Source organism: Vanellus vanellus (assembly GCF_965231255.1).
Source record: "Vanellus vanellus genome assembly, chromosome: 1".
Taxonomy (NCBI): Eukaryota; Metazoa; Chordata; class Aves; order Charadriiformes; family Charadriidae; genus Vanellus; species Vanellus vanellus.
The window spans coordinates 88,490,335-88,514,485 of NC_138905.1; the positions used below are offsets into that span (position 1 = coordinate 88,490,335).

At 50.0% G+C, this 24,151-nt stretch overlaps 2 protein-coding genes across 2 annotated transcripts; one reads left to right on the top strand and one right to left on the bottom strand.

Moving 5' to 3' along the window:
• Window positions 1-883: 883 nt before the first annotated feature.
• On the bottom strand, window positions 884-4,335 carry LOC309675307 (protein Wnt-4a-like; the record flags this gene model as incomplete). The annotated part of the gene is given in 7 exon segments (XM_082487592.1): window positions 884-1,351; window positions 2,383-2,523; window positions 2,525-2,526; window positions 2,693-2,779; window positions 2,782-2,823; window positions 3,700-3,938; window positions 4,292-4,335. Coding segments are annotated over 6 exon segments (915 nt in total). The 5' UTR covers window positions 3,875-3,938; window positions 4,292-4,335.
• A 13,856-nt stretch (window positions 4,336-18,191) lies between these two features.
• LPAR5 (lysophosphatidic acid receptor 5) lies at window positions 18,192-19,313 on the top strand (the record flags this gene model as incomplete). Its single annotated transcript, XM_082498573.1, has 1 exon — window positions 18,192-19,313. One exon carries the CDS (start codon window positions 18,192-18,194, stop codon window positions 19,311-19,313), a length of 1,122 nt encoding a protein of 373 aa, XP_082354699.1.
• Between the last annotated feature and the right edge of the window lie 4,838 nt (window positions 19,314-24,151).

Consider the following 24,151-nt stretch of genomic DNA (forward strand, 5'->3'; position numbering starts at 1 on the left):
GGCCAGATCTCCCCCTCCGAGCACCTGCTCTGCACCATCAGCAGTGGTAGACTAGGAGGGGAGCCTCACTCAACAGTCTTTCACTGTGGCACCTGCTGGAACTCCCCCTGAAGAAGTTTTCTCCAGACAAAGATGCAGCTGAGCATCGGAGAAGGCATCAGCCCTGGGAACCTGGATTTAGAGCCACTGGCCCAAGCATCCTGGTCTAAAATCCCCGGCCATCTCTTGCCTCCCTGCCCCTGAAGGGCCTGTGCCAGTCTCTCCCAAGGATGAGTCTTATTTCATAAAGAGCCTGTTTGACTTATAAAATTGATTTGCTCAGTTGTCTCTGATGCCGCCACTCTATTACGCCCCTCAGTGACCCCTCTCATGTCCAAGGTGGGTCCCCACTCCCCCCTGGTGTTTCTCACTCACTGCAGCCCATGTGTCCCCTGAGCACGAGGACTCCCACATGGCCTTGTCCCCTCCCAGCCCACGGGAGGGAGCAGAGCCACGTACCCTCCAGGTCCCAAATGCAGCATGTGAGGAAGGAGCTGACATCCACTTTGCTTTCCATTGCAGCTGATTTATTTCTAAAGTTAAGGGGTTTATGGGGCCTGTGTCCTCCAACCTTCTGTCTGGAAAAACAACTGAAACCACAAAAAGCCCAATGAGGCCGGCAAGACGGTGCTGTGTGGGGAGCACGCAGGAGCAGGTGGCACCCCCCAGAGCAAGGGGCTGCTCTCCAGCAGGGCAGCAAAAACCCACATCTCCTCTGCTGCCTCTCAGGCTATGTGTCTCCCCGACACCTTCTCCTGCTTGCCCGTGGCTCTCCCGAGGCCATCCTCTCCCTGGCCACCTTGCGTGACCCCGGCAGCCTCCCACCGCCATGCCGCGTTCCCTCTCAGCGGCAGCTGTGCACCTCCACCAGGTGCCGGCACTGCTTGCACTTGACGGAACAGCACCAGTGAAACTTGCAGCTGCAACGCTCCACCACCTCTGCCTGGGCCGTGTGGAAGCCCCTGCCGCAGCACAGGAGCTCGCAGCCATCCATCGCCGGGGATGTCCGGTTGCACTGGCGGCCGGAAGTGCCGAATACCCCGCGCCGGGGGTCCCGGTCACAGAAGTCTGGGCTGGCCAACAGGTAGACCAGGTCATGAGCCGTGTAGGGCTTGAAGTGAGAGCTCTTGGGCACCAGGAGCTTGCGGGAACCCACACGCTTGGAGCGAACCTCCGTCGCCCCCTCGAACTTTTCCTTAAGGACATTGCCCACCTTGCGGAAGGGAGGCATGACCTTCCAGCACGTGCGCACCTCGCAGGAGCCTGACACACCATGGCACTTGCACTCCACCTTCATGTGGGCCAGGAGAGCCTGGGGGAGCGGGAGGCAGCTGCAAGCTGGGCCTGGGACACCCTGCCCTACACCTCCCGTGCCTGCAGGACCCCCAGCAGCCACCGTTCCCCAACATACCTCCCCATGGGGCTGGAGGGCAGGAACGGGGAAGGGAAGGGAAGGGAAGGGAAGGGAAGGGAAGGGAAGGGAAGGGAAGGGAAGGGAAGGGAAGGGAAGGGAAGGGAAGGGAAGGGAAGGGAAGGGAAGGGAAGGGAAGGGAAGGGAAGGGAAGGGAAGGGAAGGGAAGGGAAGGGAAGGGAAGGGAAGGGAAGGGAAGGGAAGGGAAGGGAAGGGAAGGGAAGGGAAGGGAAGGGAAGGGAAGGGAAGGGAAGGAAAGGAAAGGAAAGGAAAGGAAAGGAAAGGAAAGGAAAGGAAAGGAAAGGAAAGGAAAGGAAAGGAAAGGAAAGGAAAGGAAAGGAAAAAGGAAAGGGGAAAGGAGCAAAAAATGCTTTTTAAGCCGGCAAAAATAAAGGACAAGGGGATCCACTTTGTGGGAAACAGGGCTGGGTTTGGGTCTGTAAGAGAAATCCCTGGGCAGGGGAGGGACACAGGGACCTGCTCCACCCACGGAGCTGTGGGGAGGGAACAGATCCACCCAGAGCAGAGGATGTTCAAGGGACCTGGCCTGACAGCAGCCCCTTCAGAAGACGGTGTCTTTGCTCAGGAGGGGCTGGAGGGGCAGAGAAGCTCTTCAGAGCAAAATGGAGAAACTAATTTCCTTTGCAGAAAGGCCAAGGAAGGTAAATCATGGCTGGGCTCTGTGAGGAAAAGGACTCTGTGCAGAGGTGGGTAGGGGAGGCTGGGACCCCGCTGTGTGCAGGTGAGGAGCCAGCTCAGTGTGAGTGGCATGGTGCTGGCTGAGGAAAGGCAGCAGGACACAGACCTGCTTTGGGAGCTTTAAATCTGCCCTGGACCGCTCCTCTGGGTAAGGGAGCTGGACCGAGCTCCACCTAGCCAGGGAGAAGCCCCTGAAGATGGGCTTGCTTCCCAGCCCTTGTTCCTGCCCTTACCTTCCTCCCAGCCTCATTGTTGTGCAGGTTCATGAGCACTCGGCTGGAGGAGACGCCGCGGCTCCTCTCAGGGTTGTCTACGAAGGCTTGAGAAAATGCAATCCCATAAGACAAGTTATCAGAGCAGCCCGACCATTGGAAAACCTGCAGAGGGAAAGTAGCCACGAGCTGAAGAAGGAGAAGCCCTGGGAGGAGCTCCCAGAAGGCAGAGGACTGTGGAGAAGGGAGATATTTCCTCCACTGGTGAGAGTCTCTCCCATAGATCTCTCCTCTGCCACCCTCTCTCCCCACCACTGGCCTCCTCCTTCACCTTCGGGGCTGACTCCTCGTATCTTGCGGTCACAGCCACACTTCTCCAGCTCCCCGCGGCTGCAGGCACGAGTCACAGCAAAGGCACGCCGGCAGCAGAGATGGCATGGATGAAAGCAGACTCCCGTGTGCCTGCAGCGGGGCAAGAAATGGCACCGGTCTGCGGAGGGGGAAAGGCACTGGTGGGACACAGCAGGGGGAAAAGAGGTTGTGTCTGCATGCAGGAAGGGTGTATTCAGGCGGGGACTGGTCGGGAGAAATCTCTGTTAGGATGCTGCAGTTCTCCAGGCCTGGAACCAGCAAAGGAGACAGCTCTGCGGGGTGATTCTGGCTCAGCGCCAGAATTTGGCACCCTCAATTCCTGGGCCAGGTGTCCCGTTGCAGGAGAGAAGTCAGCAGCCCCCAAGGGAAGTGAAAGGGGAGCCGTGGTGGGGGACGTCAGGGGCTGAGCTCCCACCATGCGGAGAGGTTTGTCAGGGAGGACCCTGCCACCTTGTCTCTAGGAGCCAGACAGACCCTGCTTATGGCTCCCTGTACAGCTCCTTCCATGCAAATACATGCAAAATCTCTTCCATGCTGTTTTGGGGGTGTAGGCAGATTCTTTTCCCCTGGCCTGCAACAAAAAGGGACTGCAGCTTCAGAGAAAAAGTCTTGATTTGAGCTGCTACTCCAAAGGGCTGGGCTGGTGGCAGGGTGGGGGAGAAGATCTATCAGTCTGCAGAGCTGGTACCCAGAATGATCCAGATGGGACCAAAAAGCCAGGCCTGGCCAAATGAGGAAGAAATTTAGCCAGAATATTAATAGTTGTAACGGCACATGCATTTGGTTCAGTTTGCTCTGTGTTGACAGCTTTGTCAGCACGCGGAGGAAGGCACTGGACACTCTGGGGCTTGTCCCAGTGTGACACTCATGCACTAGCCCAGGAAAGGGTGATGTGTCAGTGGGTCCCATGGGCATACTGAAGGGACCGCATGCCATCGGTGCCTGCGCTAGCTCCCTCTTGCTGACCTTGGACGGCGATCTTGCCGAAGACCTGCAGCCCCTGCAGGGTAGAGCAGTTCCACCGGCGAGAGTGAAACTGGTGCTGGCACTCCTCGACAGCCAGCTCCGCACCTCGCTTCACCACTTCCATGGCTTCCACCTGCCGCCGGCAAATGCGGACCTGCTCTTCTACCAACCCCATAAGAGCCTCGCAGCCCCCAGGGTCCCGGAGGACTGCCCGCAGAGAAGGCTGCTTGGCCAGGTACCTGTGGGGCAGGGGAGAGATTCAGTTGCACATGGCCTAGAGTCAGGGCCATGTCTGCGCGGGGCTAGCCCTCTATAGCCTTATTTTAGAGCAGAAACGGGGCAGGGAAGGGGATGTGCCACCTCTTGTCTGTGCCAAATTGGACATTCCTGCTCCCCATCCTGGTCTGTGCCTCTCAGCTTCATCGTCCACCTCCCTTCATGCTCCCAGAAATGCCTCTCCTAAAGTGCTGCCTTTGGGTCCCCTAGGTTTCTTCTTCCACCCTTTTCTCACAGATCTGCCTGTTTTCTTGGGAGATAGCACTGCCCCAGGTGACATTCCAACCCAGACGGTACAAATGCAAAGCATACTTACAGCCAGGTCACAGCAAGGACGTGCCGCGTGGGGATGAGCACCACATACAGCCACATCATCTTCATCCTGTCCCCGGCAAAACTCCACCTTCAGCCACAGTGCAGCAGCCACCCAAATCCCCTTCTGTGACCTCCCACTGCCTCTGCCCAACAGTCACTCTCACAGCAGCTCTGGCCCAGAACCACAAAGCACAGGTAGCCCCTGCCCTGGGCAATGACCATGGGCTGCCCTGGTGTGCCTTGCCAGCATCGGAGACCTGGTGGCCCACAGAAACCTGTTGGGTTGGCCCTGAGAGGGCGTCCACGCTGGTGCTGTTCCCTACCTACAGCTCGGACAGCATCGTGGAAGAGCTCTGAACTAGGGCTCTGGGGTGGGCATCCATCGTGGGGAGCTCATGTGGCTGGGGACAGCATCAGACCCCCCAGTCTCTGCTGTCCTGTCAGCAGATGATCTGGTTGTCTTCCTCCACAGTCAAGTCGCTTCATCAGCAGGAAGCAGCCTGAGATCCAGTCAGCAGCACGCCAGAGCCTTCCACGCAAGAAAAACCTGGCAGCACCAAGCAGCTGTTGCTAGACCCACCAGCTTGTCATTGCTTTGTCACCAAGCCCTTTGGGGAGCTGGAGAGCTTCCCTGCAGTGACAGCTCATGGGAGCGGAGAGGGGAAAACCTGCTGTCTCCCTCATCCCCAGCCGCCGTCCTTGAGGACCCTCCCTCATCTGCCTCCTCCAGGCTGGAGATTCTTCTTTTCTACCCTGCAGCCCACATAGCTACGGCAAACAGACGCAGCCTGGCTGCTCCCTGGCTCCCTTAACTCTTTCCCTGGCATGTCTCCCTTCACCCCCCGTCGTTTTCTTCCCCGTGGCAAGAGGGACAGTCTTTGCCTTTCTCCTTAAGCAGCTGTAATGGGGTGGCTGCCCCTCTTCTCAGTGGTTAGCCCTCTCCTAAGAGCCCTGGGAGTGCAGTAAAATGTGAGTTGTGTGAGCGGGGAGCTGAAACATCCTGGGAGAAAAGCTTGCGTGTTCCCGCTGCAGGCCTGGAACCGCCCCACTGCCCTGGAAGGTGAAGCTCCTCACGCAGCCTGGAGATTTCTGCTTTTCCTGTCTGAATCATTCAGAAAGTGAAACATCGCTGCTCTGGCCCTGCTTTGGCTCTTCCACCATGGCCCCACGTGCGGGTTCACCCCTTTGCTGCGCTCTTCCATGTTTCCCTGCACAAAGAGGTCGGAGGAGTACTGGGGCTTATCAGTCATCCTTTCAAACCTGAGCAGCCTCTCTCCTTGCCCTCCCAGCTCCCTGCGCCCCTCGTTCTCTTGGGTCCCTGCTCCTGTTTTCTGGAGCCGGCACTCCGGGGTGGCAGGCGTGTTGGGATCTGCAGCATCAGGGTGTAGCCTCCAACACACACCCCAGTGATCTGGTCTTACCTGCTGCGGACTCAGGCGGTGGTGAGGAAGCGCCAGGGGTTGCGTTGCTCGTCCCCACGAGCTGAGCCCACCACGGGGCAGCGAGGGGCAAAGGCGTAAGCCCACTTGGGCAGGGGCAGACGGCATTTGCGGGCTGATGCGCCGAGAGCTGGTGAGGTGAGTGAAGCCAGCTGGGTGAGGGACGCTGTGGGGCAAGGCGGGCTCGCGGGCTAGGCTGAGTGCCACCGTGTCCTCCTCTTCTGATGCACAGGGTAGAGCCAGGACTGCCAGGCTCATCCAGTTGTGAGCACATGTGTGTGGGGGGCGAGGGCAGCAAGGGAGGGGAAAGTTCCCCCAGAGGGTGTCAGAGACTCCTTTTGCTAAAGGAAAAGAAACACACACACGCGCGCGCGCGCACACACACAGGTACATCTGCAAGCCTTTACCGTGTACCAGAGCTCTGACAGGAACTGAAGAGACACAAAAAAAGCTGTGAGAACAAAGATCCCAGCAACTAGGAAGTGAGAAAGGGTGTCTGGTTAAAAAAGAGAGGCACTAAAAAGGAGCAGGGTGAGATCAGTGGTTCGGGTGCTATTGTACCCTACAAGGATTTATGAGCGGCTGGAACATATATCCCTCGGCGTGTCACTCCCTGAATGAGGAGGCAGTGAAGGCAGAACAAGGGAAGCAGGGAGTGAGAAAGTCAAACACCAGCAGCAACAGCCAGCAGGCAGAGGGGCTGGGCAGGGGCTGCAGAGAAAGGGGGAGCCCCCAAGCATGGCACCTTCTTTTTAGGACAGCTGCTGCTGGGGAAGGAGAACAGTAGGATCAGGAGTGTTCCCATGCCCCGTGTCTTCTTCCAGGCGTGCTGCGACTGGCACAGCAGAAGTAGGACTGGAAGCAACAGAGTGCCAGATGGGGTCTGCAGAAGGGCAGATCCCTTCCCAGCTACACTTGGTGGTGGTAGGTCACAGATGTCGTGCTGAAGCAGCCCTTGCACTTTCTTAGCACGGTGCCTCCTGTAGCCTTGAACAGCAGGGACTGATGTCTGTGGCAAACGTGCCTTTACCTGCCACAGGCACTGACATGTCTTCAGAAATCAGTTCTTTTTGGGTCCCTGACACATGCCAGCAGTGCACAGCTGGGCTCCCCAGCAGGAGCTCGTCCCCAAAGCACCCAAGCCCATGGGACTGACAGGACTCTGAGCCTTTGCGCTGGCTAGTGATTAAATCGACTTTGGTCTCACTTCCCGTATTTCGCTTCTACCTCTTCTTTAGCAATATTTTGGGGAGGGGGATGTTTTAACTTTCCCCTATCAGTCCTGGGGGTGGCTGAGTTAGCATGGGAGCAAAGACAAGCAAGTATCTGGCACTATGACCCAGGGCAGGTCTCCTCAGCGGCAAGGACACCTGGGTGTTGCTTCTTTCACAATTACGTTTGCTTTCATAGGATGTGTTTTAGCTTATCAGCTTTGGATAGCAAAGTTCATGTTTTGTGACCAACCAGAAGCACATCAGGAAGTGACAAAGGAAGGGAGATGAACAGCAGCATGACAGACGTAGAACCAGCCGTGGCGCAGTAGGAGATGGCTGTGATTTGAATGAGAAAGTAGCCAAAGAGCCCAGCTGGCTCTGTTTTGATTCAAGCTGCTTGCAGTTTTGGTGCCTGGATTGAGACCTCTGCAGTGACAGTGATCGCTAGCCAGCAAGCCCGCGTGCTCTTCACCGGCAGAAAGGTAAGCAAGACGGAAACATCTGGAGAGCTGGATGGTCCAGGTGCACTGTGCACTGGTCCCCGCCAGCTGCTGCGCATTTGCTGCCAGATCTGACCACAGGGCACTGGGGAACCCTCTATGCCTCTTCAGTTCCTTGTGAACCTAAAGGTGCAAGGCAAATCTCAGTGTTTATTCAAATGGATCTTTGGACTCCTGTGATACTAAAACCACGGGCAGCATGTAAACCTTACTTGCCAAGGCACCCACAATGGAAGTCCTCTTCCACAGTGACCTCAGAAGATGAAAGGGGGTGACAAGTTCAGGGAGTAGGCAGTAGCAGTGTGCTCAGACCTCATGAGTTAAGTACAGAGGTCTCGGCTTTGATGTCATGTATCTCATTAAAAACAAGTCATCCTAAGTCTTGAATGTCTTTGTGGTTCTAATCATCACAATAATCTAATTTCTTGGTTAGACAAACAGTGAAAAGTAGGGTTTAAATATCAACTACAGCAGGTAAAAAACATCCACATTTGTGAAAAAATATACCTTTGATTTCTAAAGCAGAGTTGGGTGGGTTTTTTGAGATTTGGTGCACTGTTCGTTACTTCCTCTTGATTTCAGATTTACTAAGCAAGCTTGTGCAGTTTGTGTTTTCAGCTGTACTGCTCTGCACCCCAATGCTGTGTTCCCTGTCTGCATCCCCAGGGCAGCCCCAAAGAGCTCCAGGGCTTAAATGACAAGTCACTCTTGGAAACACTGACCCCGCAGCATGCTCGGAAATATTTTTCTAGCTGTCTTTCTCCACCTCATTTCTCAGCCCGCTGCGTAACCCTGTGTCCCACCACGCTGTGCTCCTTTGTCATTTTTGCAGTGCTAGGAAGGCAGTGGCTATTGGTGAGATTGTGTCAGGAGAGAAGATGCCCAGGACCAGGCAGCGAGATGCCAGGCACACATCTCATCTCAGGGCACGTTTGCCTGTTCCAGCCCCTGTATGCAAGTACAGCTAGGGTTTCCCACTCCCCAAAAGAAAAAAAAAAACTCAAAATCCCCATGGGTTTTGCATGTCCTGTGGGGACTCCTTGCCTAGCAGCTGTCTTTCTGCCTCTAGCCAGAGGTGCCCACCCTGGGCTCAACCTCTGGCTCATCTCAGTCTGGCACCCCACACCAGCCAGGGCCCTGGGCAGCTCCCAAGTACTTGGGGGAGGCACGTGGTTGTTGTCCGAGTGGTGTCACGGGAGGGGATATGTGGGAGGGGAGGACAGTGCATTCTTTTCAACTGTATTTTGGGGGTTGTCTGTCTGTTCTCCGGCATCACATTCTCCTCTCCCCTCACACAGCAACAGCAGTCGACGTTCCCCCCACCTCACACCTATACCAGCACCTCTTCCTCCCTCAACAGTGTTTTCCCTTCTTTTTAGTTTCTGCAGCTCCTCCTCCCCTGCAGCAGTTGCTCTGTGTGTGTGTGTGTGTGTGTGTGTGTGTGTGTGTGTACAGGTGCACGTGTCACACGTATGTCATTCCCCCTGACATTCCCCCTATCCCCCCTCCCAGGGCAAGAATACTGGCAGGAAATTCATTTTCCACCTGAAAACAGAAAGAAGTATCTGCCAAGGTAGCATCTGTACTTTGAATTGATCTTTTCTGTCCCTGCTGGGGAAAAGGCTATGGTTTGGGCAGATGGCCTTCAGGGGCTCATACTGATCTTCACTGAAAGCTAAAAAGGTGATTCCTCCACCTCCTCAGCCACTTAAGGTCAGTCATTAAACAGTTCCTTCAAGATTCCAGTCCAGCATCTCATCACAAGGAGGAGGATGATTCAGCTGTGGTACCATTGCCTCCTTACACAGCTGATGACTTGAGACCTCTCAAGCAGCTTTCATGTAGACCAATGAGTACTTGAGATTCTTTTAGAGGCAGCCACAAAGAACATGGCCTGTGGCTCACCAACAAGGATAATACAACCAGTTTCAGCTCTTCTGTCTCCCTCTTACCGACTTACTTTACCTGTAGCTTTCCTCTTCAGTGAGAAACAGTCAAAATAGTACCTTCAGAGCTCTGCAGAGAAATACTCTGTTTCCACAGCTTTCGAAGACCATGCATGTACGCATCTCATTTCAGGTCTCTGAGATCTTGATTATAGTACCTGTTATGTCAAATTTGAGACTATCAGCTTAGCTTCAATAACACCACTCTTGCTTCTGTGTTTCCATCCACCCACAAAAAAAAAAGTCCCCTCAAAAAAAACCAATCTATTTTCCGCTCTCAGTGATCTTTGCTGGCAGTTTAGAACTCTGCTGTTTGGTGTCTTGAAGGCTGAAGGGCTAGTATGTACGAAAAGACCAATTCAGAAAAAAAGAAAAGGTGATGGTGGGTAAAAAATTAAACAGATTTCTTGCACCAGTGTTCATGGCAGGAAAGCCTGGGAGATTTCCATGGCAGAACGGCAGAAACTCTCTTTACAGGGAAATTCATCAAAGGACTGCCTCTGATCAAAACGGTGGTAGGAAAAGTTATAGAGCAGCAACATGAACTAAGCAGTGTCTGAAACCACACGGCTCCTACCCCAGAGGTCCGAAACTAACTGAAGGGTGAAAGACCTGACTAACTGTGGTGGTGAAACGTTTGCTTAAAACTGCTTTTAAAGTCTAAATAGGAGACACAATTTGAGAAAAGGATCTTTGGGGATTTCAGACCAGGGAGCTTGATGTCTGCGCTGAACAAATTAGTAGAAGCTATAATAAAGTAAAAAATCAATTGGCATGCAGTCACATCTCATTACTGGGGAAGAGTCATCATGGCTTTTATAAAGGGATGCTGTGCCTCACAGACCTTCTCTGAAGGAGTCAACAAGCTTGTGAACCGTGGCCCATGTGGATTTCCAAAAGGCTTTCAAAACGGCTCTCACCAACAGTGCTTAAAGAAATTTAGAGAAAGGGTTCCTACCTGGATAAAAAGTCCCTAAAAGATAGGACAGAGAATGAGGGTAGGTGGCTGGTTTTCTCTGTGGAGTTCTAAGACACCAGTGCTGGGGCTTGCACTGTTTGACTTATTCATGAGGGATGAATAATGAAATAACAAATCTGTTGGAGACATAAAATTATTCAGGTTAGAAAAGATGACGGTTGGCTGCAAAGAACTGCAGAGATTAAGACAAGTGTGAGTGACTGGCCTTAAAATAACAGCTGAAATTTCATCTAGCTAAGTGATGAGAAAAACCAATCTGAACTGACCATTACCCCTTGCATATGAGATCTAAACCTACTCAGCTCTGTGCATCACCAACTTTGTGTATGTTTTGAGCACCCCACCACAGGGCTCACAAAGGCTGTAGCAGAAGTGGAAAGGTTCTGAGAAGGGCAACAAGGAAATAAAAGCTTCTTTGTGAGGAACAGCTACAAAGACAATGACCCTTTAGCCTCAAAAAAATAAAAAAAGGTTACCAAGGGGGAATATAGTAGACGTTTATAAAATCAGGAGGTTCGTGGATTGCATTGAGGACAACTTCCTTCTCCAAGTGGCTGAGGAGCCAACGAGGAGAGGAGCTATGCTGAACCTTGTTCTTACCAACAAAGAGGGGCTGGTAGACAGTGTCAAACTCAAGGGTAGCCTGGGCTGTAGTGACCATGAAATGGTCAAGTTCAAGATTCTCGAGGCAGTGAGGAAGGTGTGCAGCAGGCTGACTACCCTTGACTTTGGGAGAGCTGACTTTGGCCTCTTGAAGAATCTGCTTGGTATGGTGCCATAGGATGAAACGCTGGAGGGAAGAGGGGTCCAAGAAAGTTGGTTAATATTCAAGGACCATCTCCTCCAAGCTCAGGAGCGATGCTTCCCTACAAAGAGGAAGGCAGGTAGAAAAGCCGGGAGGCCTGCATGGATGAACAAGGAGCTCCTGGACATGACCAAAAGGAAAAAGGAGGCCTATAGGCAGTGGAAACAGGGGCGGGTAGCCTGGGAGGTACACAGAGGAATCATTCGAGCAGTCAGGGATCAGGTTAGACAAGCTAAGGCCCAGATAGAACTAAATCTGCCCGGGGACATCAAGACAAACAAAAAATCCTTCTTTAAGTATGTCAGCGAGAAAAGAAAGATTAGAGAAAATGTGGGCCCTCTCCAGAAGGAAACGCAAGAACTGGTTACCTGGGACAGAGACAGAGCTGAGCTACTTAGTGACTTTTTTGCCTCAGTCTTCATTGGCAAGGACTGCAGCTGCACTGCCCATGACGCAGAAGGCAAAGGTGAGGATTGGGAAACTGGAGAACCACCCACTGTAGGTGAAGATCAAGTGCAAGACCACCTGAGGAACCTGAAAGTGCACAAGTTTGTGGGACCTGATGAGATACATCCGCGGGTCCTGAGGGAACTGGCAGATGAAGTTGCTAAGCCACTAGCCATCATACTTGAGAAGTCGTGGCTGTCTGGCGAGGTTCCTGCCGACTGGAAAAGGAGAAACATAACCCCTATTTTCAAAAAGGGAAACAAGGAAGACCCAGGGAACTACAGGCCAGTCAGTCTCACCTCTGCCCAGCAAGATCATGGAGCAGATCCTCCTGGAAACTCTGCTGAGGCACATAGAAAACAAGGAGGTGATTGGTGACAGCCAGCATGACTTCACCAAAGGCAAGTCATGCCTGACAAATTTGGTGGCCTTCTACGAAGGGGTTAGAGCGGCAGTGGATAAGGGAAGATCAACTGATGTCATCTACTTGGACTTGTGCAAAGCGTTTGACACTGTCCCACATGATATCCTGGTCTCTAAATTGAAGAGACTTGGATTTGACAAATGGACCACTCGGTGGATAAAGAACTGGATGGACGGTCGCACTCAAAGAGTTGTGGTCAATGGCTCGATGTTCAAGTGGAGACCAGTGATGAGTGGCGTTCCTCAGGGGTCGGTACTGGGACCCGTACTGTTCAACATCTTTGTCAGCGACGTGGACAGTGGGGTCGAGTGCACCCTCAGCAAGTTTGGCGATGATACCAAGCTGTTGGGTGAGGTAGACACGCTGGAGGGGAGGGATGCCATCCAGAGGGATCTGAACAGGCTGGAGAGGTGGGCCCAAGCCAACCTCATGCAGTTCAACAAGGCCAAGTGCAAGGTCCTACATCTGGGTCAGGGCAAAACCAAGCACAAATATAGGCTGGGCAGGGAATGGCTGGAAAGCAGCCCTGAGGAGAAGGACCTGGGTGTGCTGATTGATGAGAAGCTCAACATGAGCCAGCAGTGTGCGATCGCAGCCCAGAAGGCCAACTGTATCTTGGGCTGCATCAGAAGTGTGGCCAGCAGGTCAAAGGAGGTGATTCTGCCCCTCTACTCCACTCTCATCAGACCCCACCTGGAGTACTGCATCCAGCTCTGGAGCCCCCAACATAAGAATGACATCGACCTGCTGGAGCATGTCCAGAGGAGAGCCACAAGGATGATCCGAGGGCTGGAGCACCTCTCCTATGAGGAGAGGCTAAAAGAGTTGGGGCTGTTCAGCCTGAAGAAGAGAAGGCTCCAAGGAAATCTTATTGTGGCCTTCCAGTACCTATAGGGGCTCCAGGAGAGCTGGGGAGGGACTTTTTACTAGGGCATGTAGTGATAGGATGAGGGGGAATGGCTTCAAACTGGAAGAGGGCAGGTTCAGATTAAACATTAGGAAGAAATTTTTCACTTTAAGGGTGGTGAGGCACTGGAACAGGTTGCCCAGAGAGGTTGTTGAGGCCCCATCCCTGGAGGTGTTCAAGGCCAGGCTGGACATGGTCTTGGGCAGCCTGGTCTAGTGGGAAGTGTCCGTGCCCATGTCAGGGGGTTGGAACTTGATAATTTTCAAGGTCCTTTCCAACCTAAACCATTCTGTGATTCTATAAGATGAAGGTGAATAGAGATGTTTTTTCCACTGTCTCTTCCAGCACTAAAACTAGGAAGTGAATCTAGCAGGTGGTGATTCAAAAATAAGAAAGTGGCTCTTCACCTGTGATGCAATTAAGCTGTGGAACTTGTTGGCACTTCTGGCACTGGATGTTGTAGAAGGTAAATTTTACATGCACTCAAAAAGCAACTGGAAAAAGTCATGAAAGAAAGGTTCCTCGAGGACTACTGAATACAAATAAGTCACCTCCGGCTCAGGAAAGCCCTGGGCTACAACATGCTGGAAGCAGGAAGAGAACTTGAGGGAGCATAACTGCTGTTCGTGCATTATCCCTTCACCATCCACGATTTGAGACAGAACAGACCACTGAACTCACACAGTATGGACTGTGCTTACATATTATTCTCTAGAGGTGTTTATTGAATACCTCTTGATAAAAATAGCTGGTCTGTGGAGACAAGTCACCTTCACCTGACACCTGGCTGATCTGGTGTTATGGTTTGAAAAACCCACAACAATTTATTTTCATTTAGACAATTATTCTATCACCTGATGACCTCTTCCCATCCAGGAAAGGGAATCAGGGAAAAACAAGGAAACATATGGGTTGAAATGTATATAGATTTAATAGAATAAGGCTAAATAATTAACATTAATCATACTAAAGAACCAGTATTTATCCCAATACCAATATAAAACATACAAGGATTATACTCAGCCCATTCTATCAGTAGGAAGCTGTGCAATCCCAGCAGAGGACAGCAAATGTTGGACACTGCGAGCGCTATGGCTTCGGGAGGAAGGGAATGCCTTAGGGGTTGGGTATTGTGGCAAGAAGTTCTCTGGATCACTGCCATCAAGGGAGAGAGAGAGAACTTCACAGCAAACTTTCTAATTTATATTGAACGTGACGTTCATGGTATGAAATAACCCTGTTGGCCAGCTTGGGTCAAGTGCCCGGGTCTTGCTCCTCCTCATCCCTGCACCTGGCAAGCTTGAAAACACTGACACCTTGAAACCCACATATCATAGCTGGCTATGAAGTACATCTTTTCACTAATTCAGACATTAGAGTCTTCAAAAAGTGCAGTTTCCCCAAGCATTAGAAATTAGTCCTGTGTTGCTCAAACCAGGACATCTGGGTATATGTGTTAGAACAGGTCACAGTGTCTCAGTCTCACTCACTTTGTTTCAGTCAAGACGAAGGTCTCACCAGTCTGTTCAGCCTGCAGTCATTGCAGGGTTTTGGCTCTAGCAACAGTTGCCATACCCTCCTTGGGATTTTTTGAGGCATTTAATCATTTTACTTGAAACCAGCAATGTTCTTGCACATTTGCCTTGTCTTGCTGGATTATCTTATACTTCAAACTTATGCAAGTCTTCACACAAAGTCTTCATCCACCAAGAAGGGTGAAAGCCACTCAGATAGAGCTTCACAAACCAGTAGAAGTTCCTCTAAGAAACCTGTATTGGTGGTGGACCTACACAACAACACAAAGGATGAGCAAATTGAATCATAGAAGCGTAGAATCATAGAATCACAGAATGGGTTGGGTTGGGTTGGAAGGGACCTTGAAGATCATCGAGTTCAACCCGCCTGCCACAGGCAGGGACACCTCCCACTAGACCAGGTTGCTCAAAGCCCCATCCAGCCTGGCCTTGAACACCTCCAGGGATGGAGCATCCACAACTTCTCTGGGCAACTTGTTCCAGTGTCTCACCACACTCATAGTGGAAAATTTCTTCCTAATATCTAATCTAAATCTACTCTCTTTCAGATTAAAACCATTCCCCCTTGTCCTATCACTACACTCCCTGATAAATAGTCTCTCCCCATCTTTTCTGCAGGCCTCCTTAGGCACTGGAAGGCCGCTATAAGGTCTCCCTGGAACCTTCTCTTCCCTGGGCTGAACAACCCCAACTCTCTCAACTCTCAACTCCAGCCCTCTGATCATCCTCGTGGCCCTCCTCTGGACCCACTCCAGCAGGTCCATGTCCTTCTTAGGTAGAGGGGCCCAGAGCTGGACACAACACTCCAGGTGGGGTCTCATGAGAGCAGAGAAGAGGAGCAGAATCACCTGCCTCGACCTGTCGGCCACCCTTCTTTTGATGAAGCCCAGGGTACAGTTGGCTTTCTGGGCTGCAAGCACATGTTGCTTGGTCATGTTGAGCTTCTCATCAACCAATACCCCTCAAGTCCTTCTCAGGGCTGCTCTCAATCCGTTCTCCATCCAGCCTGTATTTGTGCTTGGGATTGCCCTGGCCCATATGCAGGACTTTGCGCTTGACCTTGTTGAACTTCATGAGGTTTGCATGGGCCCATCTCTCAAATCTGTCAAGGTCCCTCTGGTTGGCACGCTTTTCCTCCAGCGTGTCGACCACACCACACAGCTTGGTGTTGTCAGCAAACTGGCTGAGGGTGCACTCAATCCCAGCATCCATGTCACCGGCAAAGACGTTAAACAGCTCTGGTCTCAATACCGACCCCTGAGGAACACCACTCATCACTGGTCTCCACTTGGACATTGAGCCATTGATTGCAACTCTTTGAGTGCAGCCAGCCAGCCAGTTCCTTATCCTCTAAGTGGTCCTTCCACCAAATCTGTGTCTCTGCAATTTAGAGACCAGGATGTTGTGTGGGGACAGTATCAAATGCTTTGCACAAGTCCAGATAGATGATGTCAGTTGCTCTTCTCTTATCCAGCAATGCTGTAACCCCATCATAGAAGGCCATCAAATTTGTCAGAGACAGTTTGCCCTTTGTGAAGCCCTGTTGGCTGTCATCGATCACCTCCTTATTTTCCGTGTGCCTTAGTGTAGTTTCCAGGAGGATCTGCTCCATGATCTTGCTGGGCACAGAGGTGAGACTGACCGGCCAGTAGTTCCCTGGGTCTTCCATTTTTCCCTTTTTAAAAATGGTGATTATGTTTCCCCTTTTTCAGTCAGTGGGAACTTTAACGGACTAATTGATCTCTGTCTGCTCTCTTGTATTAGACTTCCACTTTCATCATTTAACATATTGTTGCCAGAATGAATCTTTTCCTGCCTGTGAGGTCAGCATGCGCCGCTTCTGTCTTTAATAGAAACTTCCTCTAGATCTGTACATTGCCCTACAATGCAATCCAGAAGGTATGACATGCTTCTCATGCCTGTCAAGTTGCTGAACAGCTTCCTCTTATGGTAATATCAACCTTATGTAAAGATTTCCTCTAGACAGAATATTCTACTTTCCTTTTGAGGTAAATCACACTCTATGTGGGCTCTGTGAAGGAGTCCCTATCCAACCCCTGCCAACAGCAACGGGGGAATTCTGTCATACTTACGACCCCCTGCTCCACTGTGACAGCTTTGAGAGTGGATGCCTAGCTTTAGGATCATAGAATAATTAAAGCTGTCGCTAGCCCAACCTCCTACTCAAAGCAGGATCAGATGAGGTTACCCTGGACTTATAGAGTCTGGTCTTGAAAACCTCCAAGGATGGAAACTCCATAACTTCTCTGGGACACCTGTTGCAATGCCTGACTGTCCTCACAGTGAAAACATTTTTCCCTATATCCAGTCTGAATATCTATTGCTTCAATTTATGCCCATTGCCTCTTGTCCCCCTGCCATGCCCCACTGTGAACAGCTAACTCTGTCCTATTCCAGTAACCACATTGAAGGTATAGGGAGGCTGCTATTATGTCTCCTGGAGCCTTCTCTTCTCCATCTGAACAAGCCCAGTTCCTTCAGCATTTCCTCAGGGGGCAAGCGCTCCAGCCCTCAGACCTTCTTGGTGGCCTTCCACTGGACTCACTCCAGTTGATCAATGTTTGGCAAGGCAGTGCTACCATTAGTATCAAGAGTGGTCGCCAATCTCACACCACTTCAGAGTAACAGGTATATTTGTCCACATGAATCCCATGGCCCTTCCTGCTTTACCACGTTCTCCCTTACCTGGCTGTGCTGCTCTGCGTTTGTGGGACATGGGCTGTTTCATGCTTTATGGTGTTGTAAGCAGGAACATGATCTGAGGACATCCAATCCAAAGGAACTGTATGAATGTGAGCTACGTAAGGAACTCCAACTAGCTAGGACTCAGGTTAGCGTGGGTTGTTTCACCTAGGAAAAGGAGCTAGGGTGGAGTCAAGTCTAACTATGATATAATTCTTTTTATCTGCAATGGATGTACAAAGTCCTGGTTCTCTGATATAAAACAATACTATGCAGTTTTTATTTTAAGTTCCTTTGAGTCAGCATTTTCCCCTCAAAATGCTTGCTCTCTTCTTTTTCTTTCTCCCTTTCTCTTTTTCTGGAGCTGCCTTGACTACTTTCCCTGAGTGCTCTTGTGCTGTCTCTTTCTTGTATACATGTGCTCTCAGCAGTGATCAAAGCAATGTGCATATTCTGGGGTTGAGCGATAAATGATTTTGTACAACAACTACCTTCTCTGTGCTCTTGCTTCTTCTGCCATGTAATTACTCACTTTTCTGCTGTCCATTTTTCTTAGTCTTTTGGTTTCTTTGTGAATTCTTGCAGCAGAAGCCATCATGGTGGGATTTTGAGCTTTCAAGAGATTTCCCCCTCTAACTTAAACTCTACTGTCTTGGTCTTCTACTCTGACCAGGAATTGTGCTGACATTCAACAACTGGCAATGACCCTCTGTCGCATCAGCATCCCCATAACCACTGGAAAGAATTGCTGAACTAGAGGAAGAAGCTGACTCTAGGTGACTACGTTACCATCCCTGACAGATGACCACTGACCAACAATCCAAAGCAGTACCTGTCAAGAGAGAGATGTGCCCATTTACCTCCCAGCTGCAGAAGAGGGGAATTACCTGCCTGCAGCTTCCTAGAGGGGAATGACTTCTCTCAGTGCTTTTCTTTGTGCCTCTTTAGCCCACCAGCAGGCTCAGCCATCTCAGCAAGACTCTCCCCTGAATCCCGCTGGGCATGTCAGCTTCCAATGAGTCTCAGACATGCAAGGATTACAGCTTCAACCACCACCTCCTCCTGCCTGGCTACATCCTGATATTCATTACAGGTCTGATGCTGAACGTGATGGCCCTGTGGATATTCATCCGCTACCTGCGCCTCAAGTCTGTGGTGATGATCTACATGTTCAACCTGGCCGTGAGCGACCTCACCTTCACACTCCCTCTGCCGCTGCGACTCTACTACTATTCCAACCACCACTGGCCCTTTGGTAACACCCTGTGCCAGGTTTCTGGCTCTGTCTTCCAAATCAACATGTATGGTAGCTGCCTCTTCCTCATGTGCATCAACCTGGATCGCTATGTTGCCATCGTCCATCCACTTCGCTGGCGGCATCTGCGGCGCCCCAAGGTGGCTAAGCTCCTTTGCCTGATCGTCTGGGTTGTGATCTTCATGGGCTCCATCCCCACAGCCATAGTTCACAAGCAAAACCACTGTGAGGCACAGAACCAGACCATTCAGACCATTTATCTGTGCTTTGAAAGCTTTAGTGACAACATATGGCAGAATAACCTCTTCCCCCTAGTTGTCCTGGCTGAACTCTTGGGGTTTCTCCTGCCTCTCAGCTCTGTAACATACTGCTCGATTCGGATCTTTCAGGAGCTCTGCCAGGACAGCCAGCCAAAGACCCTGCGACAGAAGAAGACTGTCCGTCTTCTCGTGGTCAATCTGGTCATCTTCATCATCTGCTTTGTGCCCTACAACACTACCCTGGCAGTTTATGGGATGATAAAGGCCCGGGTGATGAAAGTTGAGGAAGAAACACAGGCCTCCGTGCGCCAAGTATTAATTATGACAATGTTGTTGGCCAGCATGAACTGCACGCTGGACCCCTTGATCTACTACTTTAGTACTGAGGGTTTCCGTAACACCTTTAAGAAATTGCGGTGGGGACAAGCCTGGGACTCAGACATAGGGACACTTAAGAATCAGGTTGTGGAGAGTAAGTCAACCCGAGACCGTGCTGTCCTAAAAGTTAAGCAGTTCCCAGCTAAAAACTTTATCCGTCCCAATGAATCTTTGCCATCACTTCCTACTGCAGTATTTTTGAATGGCCCTATTGAGGACTCAGAAATATAACCACAGAAAGGTCATACCATTGCTGAGTCACCCATTCAATAATTACAGCAAGACTGTGGGAAACAGCTCAGGGTAACTTAGCAAACTGTTTGAGGGAGCCCAGCAGAATGTACGTGGGTGATCATGATGATACAAAGCTGAAGGATGAAAGGTTATTTTAAATAAACAGAGGTGTCTTGGCGACATGGTCCCACCTGACTCTTTTGGTACAGGAAACATAGTGGGGAACAAGGACTTGACACAAACCTGGAGTGTCTAGGTCTGGTCAGCACAGATTCCCATAGCAAGTCCATCCTGCTTGAGCGCCTCCTGGCTGCGCTGGAGCACGAAGCAGTTCTGGGGATAATGAGAACACAGATACAGTACTCACTGCTGACAGAGTGAATTTAGTAGTAATGACTGAGGGAAACTTTGTTGTTTTTTTAACTAGATGCTTCAATTTGAGTCTTAAGTCCAGCTTGGGGCACCTAAATAAGTGTCTTAATTTTCCAAAAGACTTGAAGCGTTTAGCAACCCTTGGCTGGGGTGAAGGAGAATAGCTGAGCGTTTAGTACTCTTGCAGAAAATAGGTTCCTAATAGTATAGTAAGTCACAGACCTTAGCAAAACAATCGTTGGGAGGTATATCAAATGTGCTTGTGCAGCTGTACACACACACACATGCAGCACAACGGCTATACATTTACCTAAAGCAAAACGGCTTTGAAAACACTAGCATACTTAAAAATATCCCTGGCATTCATAATGGCCCCAGGAAAAAAGAGAGGATACCAATACTGTTGTCATTTCTGAAGCTTACATTGACATTGGTGCTTTGCACTTTCCTGTCACTCGGGCATAGGGCGATTGCTTTCAGGTCTGAGTGATTTTCACTGTTAAAAAGAAATGATGTTGCAGAATGAGGCTGCGGTGAAATATATTTGCTTGCACAGTTTGTACATGTTTTTTCAGCCTGCACTGTATGCGAAAGCCCTATAAATCTCCCCAGAAGCAAGAGATCCAGCTGTACACAGACAGTGCCAGAAACCCCAGTTATTCACTGCTGCTAGTGACCGAGGGTTGCCTTTCCGCTTGCATTGGGAAACAGCCTCTCTGTGGCTTCCAGGAGTACTCAGGCTACCCCAGAGTGGGTCCATTAGGGTACATTTGAATTTGGGGGGAAAATTTTAAAGGAATAGTAAGGGAAAGTGACAAGAAACGCTGTTCAGAGTAAAGTGCTGGTTCTCAGACTTCTAAATTAGTAATTAATCTTATTTCAAGTCCCTACCTCATGACTGCTGTGGGAATAAATGTATTGTAATGCATCATGGTTTTGTGTTACAATACAGTTTAGGAGACTCAGGGCTCAAATCCATCTTTCCAGTCTCCCTTGAAGACTTGCTTTCTACTACAGGTGACTGTAGAAGCAGGTCTAGATGATGAGCCTCTCTGCGGTAAGATGCTTGTGTCACCAACTGCCTTAAAAGACCTGTGCCCTAAGGGGTAGGCCAGCTCCGTCCCCTTTCTCAGCCTGTGCATCACCAGCAGACCAGCCTTGAAACGTGTCTGCAGATGAAGGACATTTAACGTTGTCTGAGAGATGCAGTGAGAGAGGTGGAGGAGGGCTTGCGGGGCAGTAGGTATTTCTTTTTTGAAAATTCAGGACTGCCATGTGAATGTGAATCATTTGTGACATAGTATAGTGCAGCTGGAGAGGAAACAGAGCTGTGTGCATACCTTCTGCTAGGATCCGATGTTAGCCTTTTGTTCTGGGGTTTACAGGGTAGTGGAGTGATATTACAGCAACCGCACTGCTCTTCATTTCCACATCTTCCTCCATCTTCCTTTTTCATGCACCCAAGCATCAAAACAATGTCTTCACAGCTACGTCTTCTTCCCTGCCCAGAGAAATTGATTTATTCTTTCCTTTCAACTTGGCTAGAGTACTGTCATAGATTCACAGAAAGATTTGGGTGGGAAGGGACTTCTGGAGGTCTTTACCCCAACTCATTGCTCACAGCAGGTCGCTGGGGGCAGTGAGGGCTAGATGCTCCCCAAAGGGAAGGCAGCTGAGGGCCAGGCATGAGAACAAGGCAGGCGGAGGAAGGTGCTTCCCCTTGGTGGGGAAGCACCCGCGCAAGGTGAGCAAGGCAGGTACAGCGATAATAGCCGGGTTCAGCTGAGAATCCAGATCATCAGACAAGCCTGTGATGACAAGGCAGGTCCAAGGTCAAACTAAGAGTCATCAGCACCAGGACCAGGTCTGGAGGCAGTAACCAGGATGAGGCATAGTCCAGCAATTGCCAGACGAGTCCATCGTGACAAGGCAGGTCTCGGGTCAAGCCAGGAAGCCTATCAATGGGTTCAGAGCAGTACAGTGCATGGTCAGGCACAGGCAAGGCTGCTCAGGCAAGAACCAAGGGGAAAAGCATCAGCAGCTCCTGGGGCAGGGGGTCAGCCCTGGCTGAGGCTCCAGCAGAGATTTCTGAAAACTCTCCCCAAAGCCACCAGAGGGAATGGGTAGCCCTCAGCTGCACTGTCTCTGACCTGGCCCCAAGCTCACACAGCCAAAGCCCCAGGAGCAGGGAGGATGCACACAGGACCCTGAGCTAGTTCAGGTGGCTCAGGGCCTCATCCAGGTGTCTTCTGAAGCACCTTCAAGGACAGAGATTCCTCAGCCTCTCGGGGCACCCACACCAGTGCTGAAACATGCCCTGGGGACAGGCTTTTCCTAATGCCCAACAGGAATCTCCTTTGTTGCAAGTCATGGCTGTTGCCTCTTGTGCTTTCTCAGGCCCACTGTGAGCGGAGTCTGGCTCCATCTTCTCTGGGCAAGTTTGCCAAGTATGAATGAAATGTCGGGTGGCAGACACCACTCCTTTGGAAGAGGCTGCTCCTCTGCCAAAGATACAGTATCGCCCCCAAAACACAACACAGAACTTCTCAAAAATAACATGAGAAAGCATCGTCTTTTCTTATAGTTTCATTCCTGAAAATAGCAGAACTATTTTTACCTGGAACATTTTATAAATATTCCACCTCCAGTAGAGGAAATTCTGGCGCAAATATTTTGACAAAATTATAAATAACTGAAAAGCCGATCTCTTAATGGATCTCATCAACCAGTTTAACAATAAAGGGGGCTGCTGGTCATGATACATGCAGCAGAAAAGTTCCTGACTTAGGGTATCTCAAAGCTTTCCTTAATTGTTATATATAGGCAATGGTGTGCCCCATGTGGGCTGCTGGGTTTTGTCCTTTGAGTTTTAAATCATTTTCAGCTTGCATCGGTTTTGTGTCATTTTTCGAGGATTCTAGTCAAATTTAATCGCTTTGGATTCTAGAGAGGATTTTGGTTATTCTTCATGTCTGCCGGAGAGAATCAGTGTTAGCTAGGTCTTCCGCTTCTGCGTTTTTGCCTTTGTTAGCCTGATTTTTTTATTCCGTCACGTGGTGATAAAGAAGAGAACATGCATGTACTGTCTCTCAGTGAAATGAGTCACTTGGGCTATCATGCTTTATAGCTTCTATTTAATGACTATATATAAAAAAGCCAAACAAACAAATCTGAAAGTCCTAGGGTACGATGGTGTCCAACAATACCACTTGCTACCAAATACTTTAAAGCATGTGTTTAAAACAACAAGAACAAACTACGTGAAGCAATGGTATTCAAGAAAGGGAAGATAAATGGGAATATAAGCTCAGCAAAGCCTTTTCACCTGTATAATTGACCCTCTATGTCCTACTGTGATAATTCTTGAATTAGTATTCTTGCTAAGTACGTCAGGGGTAAAAGATGCCATTCATTGCTCCCCTGCACTTTGTGTCATGCACAGATGTGACCATTAACCAAATGTCTTCTTACCAAGTAAGACTGAACAAGTGAAAGGTCAGAGAGATGGCAAAGGAGCACAGAAAACTTATTCTATATAGATTGAACAGGGTATCTGCAAAAATGCATAAATACATTAGGATTTCAAGTATTTTGATTTCCATAGCAATGCCAGTCACTTCTGGAAATGGTTCCTTATTTGGATGATATAGAAACATACTGTTATGACAATTAGTCGTGGTCTTAAATGTATTTTGTACTTGCTAGAAATCCACTGACACTCTGGGTTCTGTAAGTAAGCTTGAAAAGATGTTTCACAAGTCCCAGAACAAGCCAGACTTAATTTTCGAATTGTTTTTATTACTGTTTGTGTTCCTTCCGCCACGTACTGGCTGTATGCCTCCCACCGCTTGATGTATCCCTCCAACAAAACATGTATTTTGTATTACAAACGCCCTGAGCGACTTAAGCTGTGCCTGCTTTGAGTTTGAGAGATTATTCCCCCCCGCCGCCCCCTCCCGCCCCACTCTGCTCCCTCCCAGTCGCTGGGAGTTCAAACGGATGTCCTCCAGAGGTCCTTCCAACCTAAATAATTGTATGATTCTCTGACCTTGTGTTTTAGATGCTGATCTGGGCTCTCAAGCATTTTTCAGCTTCTTCATAATCATTCCCTCTTATTCTCACTTGGATTACGCTTTGCACGCCCTGTCTGCCTTCCAGCTGCAGACAGAGTCCCTGATCCTGTGCCTGAGAGCGGTTAGTCTCAGCTTTGCATTTCTTAAGTTTCTTTTGAAGCCTTTCTTTCAAACCCTTGCATTCTGCAATGCTAACAGAATCTGTGGCAGAGGCCACATTGCCGCCGTACATCCTCCTGACCAAAATAATTTCAGAGTTTCCTTGAGGTTTCCCACATTTCCATGCTGGATCATTTTTTTTTGGTTGGTTGGCGTAGCACCTTGCACAGTGAGATACTGGTCTCTGAGGGCTCCCAAACAAAATAAGAAATAGCGTAATATCACTAAAGA